This window comes from Lipotes vexillifer, unplaced genomic scaffold (assembly GCF_000442215.2).
Source record: "Lipotes vexillifer unplaced genomic scaffold, Lipotes_vexillifer_v1.1 scaffold738, whole genome shotgun sequence".
In the NCBI taxonomy this organism is placed as follows: domain Eukaryota; kingdom Metazoa; phylum Chordata; class Mammalia; order Artiodactyla; family Lipotidae; genus Lipotes; species Lipotes vexillifer.
This window is the reverse complement of record NW_006769699.1, coordinates 173,285-181,364: the sequence shown is the minus strand read 5'-3', so window position 1 is coordinate 181,364 and position 8,080 is coordinate 173,285. Positions and strand designations below refer to the sequence as shown.

Sequence of the window (8,080 nt, the reverse complement as noted above, 5' to 3'; positions counted from 1 at the left end):
TCTTTCCCTGTCATGGTGACTTGGAATCCATGTGTTAAGATGGCATCACCACACCATGGATATAGCCTGAATCACAAAGTCATTGCAAGGACAGCTTCTCTGGAGAGGTGTGCAAATAACTGACTTAGTGTGCATGAGAAATAAAACGTCCTTGTGTCATATCACAAAAAACCTACAGGGTTTACTTGTTATGCAGCATAATCAAAACCATCCTGATTAACACGTCGGTTGTAAGGTATACCTCTCCTCTCGGCTCCTTTCTCTTTATAACTCCCATTTGAATGGGGCCAGCCAGCTACTGAAAGCTAGCATGCAAGGGGGAGAAGTCAGCAGAGGTAACCTGCACCCTCGTCTGTGATTTGTGACATCAAACGCCTTCCCCACAATAATATGTTACTTGCTTTGCCCTAAAATCGTGTTACCCTCATTCTTCGTCTGGGAGGCACACAGCACAGCCCTTGAAATCACAGGCTACCTGCGACTGGCAGTATTTTGATCTGGTAACACTGCCTCCTCTCATCTACGAACTTGCCTTTTCACCCAGAAAGCTTCCTCTACTGAAGGTAAGGTCAAGATCTTATAAATTGTTGGTAGCACACTTTCCTTTTTAAAAACTATTCCACTTTCTACATTCTGTGTATACTTCACAGAAACATTCCATTTATAATTTCCTTATAATTTCCTTGTTTTTTGCAAGACGGAGGTTTTTTTGGTTTGTCTTCCCCCTCTTTCTTTCCATTGTTGATACCCTTAATTGTTCTCAGTGAGTTACTAAGGAACAGGAGTAAGAATGCCTTCATTCTACCACCTGGAAACGGTGCTCACTTCTTTTGGCCTCTCACCGTCGCGGCCTCTCCCGTTGCGGAGCACAGGCTCCGGACGCGCAGGCTCAGCGGCCGTGGCTCACGGGCCCAGCCGCTCCGCGGCACATGGGATCTTCCCGGACACGGGGCACGAACCCGCGTCCCCTGCATCGGCAGGCGGACCCTCAACCACTGCGCCACCAGGGAAGCCCCAACAGTGCTCACTTCTTAATACCTGCTCTTCTGATCCAAATGCAGTTAAGACTTCTCTTGTCTTCTGTCTTTAACTGTGATTTCATGATTCTTGACAAAATCAGTTATATACCATCTGAAAAGGAGACGTCAGTCAAAGGAATGGATGTTTATTTTTTAATTGATGTAGAGTTGATTTACAATATTGTGTTAGTATCTGGTGTACAGCACAGTGATTCAGTTATACATATATGTTTTTTGAGATTATTTTCCATTATAGGTTATTACAAGTTACTGAATATAGTTCCCTGTGCTATACCGTAAATCCTTGTTGCTCATCTATTTTACGCACAGTAGCTTGTATGTGTTAATCCCATACTCCTAACTTACCCCTCCCCTCCTCCCTCGCTCCTTTGGTAAAAACAAAAGTTTGTTTTCTGTGTCTGTGAGTCTGTTTCTGTTTTGTATATAGATTCATTTGTATTATTTTTTAGATTCCACATATAAGTGATATCACATGATATCTGCCTTTCTCTCTCTGACTTATTTCACTTAGTATGATAATCTCTAGGTCCATCCATATTGCTGCAACTGGCATTATTTCATTCTTCTTTATGGCTAAGTAATATTCCATTGCATACATATACCACATCTTGAACCAACTGACTGTTGATGGCCGCTCTGGTTGTTTCCATGCCTTAGCTATTGTAAATAGTGCTGCTATGAACACTGGGGTGCATTTATCTTTTCAAATTAGAGTTTTTGTCTTTTCCTATGTATGCCCAGGAGTGGGATTGCTGGATCATATGGTAGCTCTATTTTCAGTTTTTTAAGGAAACTCCATACTGTCTTCCATAGTGGAGGAAGGGATAATGTTGAGCTTGAACTTGAAACTCTAGTTCCAAGTTCCAAAGTACAGCTCTTCACTAATGGATAAAGTTCTTTAGAGGCTGTTTAAAAGACTACCATAAACTAGAACTTGAGATGGTTCTGAGTAAACAGACTGATAGATATCTTCCTTATCTTCACTTCCACAGTTGGCAGCATAATTACGTGCAGGCTCCAGATATGCTGGACTACATACAGTAGACAGTGGAAGTGGTGCCCAACTCACCAGGCACTGAGGCAACAGCTCTAGTGTCATTTCCACATGGACACACAAGAGAGACACTAGGGAGACCTGAGGGGCACTCAGAGACAGCAACAGGTCGGACAAAATGCCTCCTGGACTTATGGACCTCATTTCAGATACTGTCATTGTTCATGTGCTTATCTCCTTATTTTAACCCTCCACAATGTTCACGCTAAAGGAAAAGAACCTTTATAGCTCTCTCACTCTTTGTACTAAATGAAAGAACACATTAGACTTTTAAGTTAAAATGTACAGTGGTCCCTGGGAGCCATGGGGGATTGGATCAAGGACCCCCCTCGGATACCAAAATCCAAAGATGCTCAAGTCCCTTACATAAAATGGCATAGTATTAGCATATAACCTATGTACATCCTCCCATATACTATAAATCATCTAGGTCACATAATACCTAATACAATAGAATGTCATATAAATAGTTGTAAATATAATGCAAAGGCTATAGAAGTAGTTGCCAGAGCTCAGCAAATTCAAGTTTTGCTTTTTGGAACTTTCTGGAATTTTTCTTTCCCAATATTTTCTATCTGTGGTTGGTTGAATCCAAGGATGTGAAACCCGCAGATACGGAGGTCCGACGGTGCTCCTGTTTCCTCCAAAGATCTGACCACATTAGATATAAGAATACACACAAGCTAATACTCTGTAGAATACTATATACCTAGTTAGTGGAAGAGAAATTCTGTGTGTAACTAGGAATAAGGATTGAAAAATTATTTTCAGAAGGGTTTCTGAGACTAGGAGTGGACAGCTGGCTTCTGTAGGAGAGAAGCCAGTTGGACACCTGTTTCTTCACTAGAAAAGACATGAAAGAAGAGCATTTCCAAACTGTAGAGTGACACAGTGACGATGACCGAGAGAGATGGCTGAACTACAGACCTTTCTGAACTCAGAGCTATTTCAAAAAAGTAACTTTCTGTCAAGGTAAAATATATACTGGAATCTATTTTCTATGGTTATCTCATATGCTCAGGAATTGAATAAGATTTCTCTTTTTAAAGAAACGGCAATAGAATGAATGTCTCTATTGCCTGACCCACTGTGAGCTACATAATTTGTTATCAAAACTTTAGAAAAATGAAAGGCAGACGAAGCAAACACCAAGGTCAGTAACAAATGGAGAGACCACAGACTTGGGAAATTCAGACCCTGGCTGACCTGCTGGCTTCTTGACTTGAGGGAAATTGTTTAGCCTTCCTTAGCTTCTTAGCCTCAGTCCCTTCTGACTGACCAAACTGTCATCAATCTCTTTACCCCCGGATTCCCCACCGCTATCTGTACCAAACAAATGGTACCTATCACATTCTAATTGTATTAGAAATATTCACTCATTCATTTATTCATTCAACAAAAATTAATCATGCCTAATTTCGGTTGTGTGCTCCCATAAATGCTGACTTTACAAAGGTGATACAGACAAAGTTCTTGCTCCAAAAGCATATTTTAGATGGGAGAATAAACATAAGTAAAAGCACAATAAAGGCATGATTAGATGCTATGATACAGGTACTGCAAGATGCTATGACCAGCTCAGCAGGTGTGACATTTAGGCTGGATCTGGAAAGATTAGTCTCTGCATGTGAATATGCCTCATTTCTTTTACTGACTTGAAGGCAGGGGTCATGCCTCTTTGTCTGTATTTCTCACAATGCCTTTTCCAAGGTAGGTGCCAAATAAATATATATGGGATGAATAAGTGAAAGAAATCCAAACTGGAAGCTTTTAATGAAGGAAAAATACAAGCGAATTTCAGAAATATAACAAAATTGCGCTCTGACAACGGGAAAAATTAGCTCCTTCAGGTACTCAAATATGTGTTGATAAAAAAGTGAAATGACTTTCAACACTAATTTGAAAATAAGAGCCTCCGAGGCTCTTCTTTCGGACATCACAAATCGGAATACTGTAATGCTAAGAGCTGCCACTGAAACAGGAAAAGAATCCGTCATTTTCTTTCTCAATACTCTGTGATATAGGTATTATCTTCCCTTGACAAATGAGGTAGCTGAAACAGAAAGATTAAGTCATTAGCTCCAAATCATACAACGAGCATATGGTGGAGACTGGATTCCAACCCAGTCCTGCCTGACCCCAGAGCCAAGCCTTTTCACTGCCAGATGATGCAGCTTCACAGCCTGACTGCCTCACAGGAGTATGCTGGGGAATCAATAAAGATTCTGTCTACTAGTATGCAGATAGCTCTATCCCGCAATACTGTCACCTGCATTTTTTAAAGATAGTAGAAGAGAGTAAAGGAAACCTTTGTGCTTTTCAATAATTTAGACTGAAGAAAATTCTTGACTGACTTATTTTCAAAGTCTCCAGTATAAGTTTTCAAGCAGGAATCTTCCAAGTGTTTGAATCCATATTTCAAAACATAAGGCGTGCTCTGATTCTCCTGATGTTTGATACCAAGGAATTAGAACCTGGATTCCCTTAGCACCAAGACATTTCATGTATAGTACTGGATACAGCATTTTCGTCACGTTATCCTTGACTTCTCTCACAGGCACTCTTCTCACTAAGGCCACTTTTCTGGGAAGCAACCAAGAAAACAGCCACCAGAAGAGTATGTGGTGTTTAGAAACTCCCTATCTGGAAAGTGCATCAGACTTGTGATATTTGCATTCCTCCTTATGGCCGGTCACGTGATCTTCCTGTAAAGGAAGCCTGGAATAATCCATTGTCAGAAGGTCAGGGAGGAGCAAAGCGTGTTGTGGAGAAGCGGACTGGGAAAGAGGAAATGGGCGGTAGGAGAAAAAGAATGAAAAAGACAGAAGGTGAAGTGCTGTCTATAGGAATTTCCTAAGTCGTCACCTAAGCTTATCTCTAATGTTTACGGTGCTGATTAAGGCTCCTTTGCAACACAGCAGCAGAAGGAAAAACGTACACACAGATCCACGCATCACAACCTTTCCCCTTTTGGACAGTCAGCTTGGAATACACAAGAATTCATTTCAAATTACCCAACGAAGGGGCAGCTGACCAGCCGTGGCCATGCAAGTGACAGGAGACTGGAGCTTGAGGCCACTCAGCCACATTCATTACTCTCTGTCTTTTGACACCATCGCCCTTTACAACCTTCTGGTTATTTTTAGGCTCCCCATATAATAACTTTATCCAAAGCCATCATCACCATGGTAGTAGCAACAATTATGACATCACAAATAATAACAGTTACAGCAATTGAAAAAAATTTTAAATGGAAAATTTACCATTTTTGACAGACTAATTTCTATATTTCTCTAAAAATAATACATTTTAACTTCAAAAATATACATTTGCCTTCCTCACTCAACACAAATAAACTCTCTAGCCTCCTTCACCCAGATCGCTGTCCCTATAGCCTCTCTCTCTATCTCTGTCTCTGTCTCTGTCTCTCTCACTCACTCACACACACACACACACACACACACCACACACACACCATGTCCCTTACACCTCATACACAGACCATACTAGCTGCTCTATACGCAATGATTTCCAACTAATAGAACAGTGGAATAAACAAGGATTTAGACTTAACTGGATCCAAATTCCAACTTTTCTTTAGCAAATTGTATGATCGTAACTGTCCTGAGTTTCCTCAATCCAAAGAGCACTGGATAATGTATGATGCCTCACATATTATGACACAGAGAGAGGCACAAACTCCATTAATTAAATGGATAGTGTCCAACTATCAATAGAAAATAGAGGTATTTTTGTTATATGCCAACTATATCTCAATAAAACTGGGATGGGGAGATAAATTTAGAAAATAAATAAATAGAAATAAAAGAAAATAGGGGTATTTTCTATATATGCTTGAAATGAAGATGGTCATCCTTTTCTTATTTACTGAAGAATTAATCTGCTCATCTCTACTACATCAACCCGGATTCTTTTGTTTCTCTTCTTCTGGGCCTACTGCCTCTTCGGAATGTGAACTTTTCAACATACAGTTCATGAGGCATATTTCACATTTTTAGGCACTCTGATGAAGATGTCATAGAAGAGAAGCTTCCATTTAAAGGGGCACAGGAGACTGAGGATAAAGTATAGATTTAAATTACTCAGGCTGGTGCCAATCTCCATTTCCACGGACGATTAAAAGCCGAGTTAGACATCGCTTTTGTAACTAACTGGCAAGAGAGCAGACCTAAAACACAGAGCTTGTCTCTCTACCTGTCTCTCTACTAATTTCGATTAGTGTCGAAATCAATAACAGCCTGCCCTTGTCCTGACCAGTCCTATGGCTAAGTGTACTCTGCTTCCGTTACCATGGTCTCCATCCGCAGATGGAGACGCCTATCTGTGAGGGGTACAGAGGAGGGTGGCCCCCCCATCTCCTGTAACCCCAAACCCATGCTGTCTGCTAAAAAGTAACTATACACAGCCAAGAAACAAAAACATCCCGAGCCACAGTCGGGTGATATCTGTATGGCTGTCAAGATAACCTGAGAAAACAGGTAGCTGATGACAGCAGAAAGCCAAGCATGCAAAAGGAAAACATCTCCGATTAGAAAAGAGAAAAGAGCAGAAAACAAAACCCTAATGTCAGCTTTTTAAGGAAAAGGGGTTTATCACAAGTCTACCCCTTTGCGTGCTCTGTTTTAGCCTGAAAAATCTATGTACGTATGTATGCATGTATTCATTCATTCACTGTGCCCAGCATTCAGTGCTATCGGGGTACACATTAGTTGGTCCCGTGCTTTACTCAGTCAAGTGATACCCGTGCATTGCCTGCACTTTACATGTATTTGTGGTTGAAGCTGGGACACTCTTTTAGGGGAACTGCATATTCTCCGGGTCTCTCTTCTCTCACCTCCGGTTCTCTGACTGTTGCTGATAAAGAGGGCGAAGCCGTCAGGTCAAACCAATCTGCCTCCTTCCCATAACCCCCCAAAGAGATCTGGGACAACGTAACAGTGGGCACAATCCACTCAACTATTTGTTTCCCCTTTAAACTGAAGGTCTTTACTTTCCCTCATGTTCATTAAAGAATGAGCTTTGCACGGGGAGAGGGAAATCGGATGAAGGTGGTCAAAAGGTACACACTTCCGGTCATAAAACAAATAAGTACTCGGGATGTAAAGTAAACATGATAAATGTAATAACACTGTTGTAGGTTATATATGAAAGCTGTTTAGAGAGTAAACCCTAAGAGTTCTCATCACAAGGGGAAAAAAATGTTTTTCTATTTCTTTCATTTTGTATCTAAATGAGATGATAGATGTTCACTAAATTTTCTGTGATAATCATTTCGTGATGAATGTAAGTCAAATCATTATGCTGTATACTTTAAATGTACAGTGCCATAGACCAATTATATCTCAATAAAAGTGGAAGAAAAAGAAAAAAATAAAAAAAGAATGAGCTCTGCAGAGTGAAATGGCAGCATATATTTGTACCTGGTCTCTCAGCCTCTCTTGGTGGCCCATGATGGCTGTGGCATGATGCGGGTATTTCTGCTTTAGATGTTCTAGGAAAGCTTCTCTCTTACGATCCATCTCTGATGTCTGCATTCCCAGTATTTCTTTGGAACTTCGAGGTCCACCTAGAGTGTGTCTCCTTGGGATGTTTCGGGAAGATTTGGAAGCTGAAACACGACTGTTTCCATTAGAAAGGCGTTCCTTGGTTCTGCGACATTCTGCATCTTCTAAGGATGCTACCTGCAGACTGCTCTTTCCTTGTTCTGAAAAACAAAAAAGATACAGCTCACAATTAATGATTTCACACCAGACATCTCGTTTACAGAGCACCAAGAGCATTTGTAGCAGCTGTTAAAACATGAATGCAACTTAGCACATTTGTGCATGTGTGTGTGTGTGTGTGTGTGTGTGTGTGGCAAGAAGGGGAGCAAATCAACAATCGAAAGAAATATGCAAAACTGCACTTTAGAAATCAAGATGTTGCGGCAAAAACTCTACAATTTCTGACTCTTTGCCTGAGGTTA

At 40.8% G+C, this 8,080-nt stretch overlaps 1 protein-coding gene across 4 annotated transcripts in view; it reads right to left on the bottom strand.

Moving 5' to 3' along the window:
- The window catches only part of KIAA1217 (KIAA1217 ortholog), a 323,890-nt gene that overhangs the window by 306,409 nt on the left and 9,401 nt on the right, over positions 1-8,080 (bottom strand). For all 4 annotated transcript variants that reach the window (XM_007445857.1, XM_007445860.1, XM_007445859.1 and 1 more), the window contains exon 2: positions 7,536-7,819. In XM_007445857.1, the coding sequence (XP_007445919.1) occupies positions 7,536-7,819 (284 nt within the window). The remainder of the gene's footprint in view (positions 1-7,535; positions 7,820-8,080) is intronic.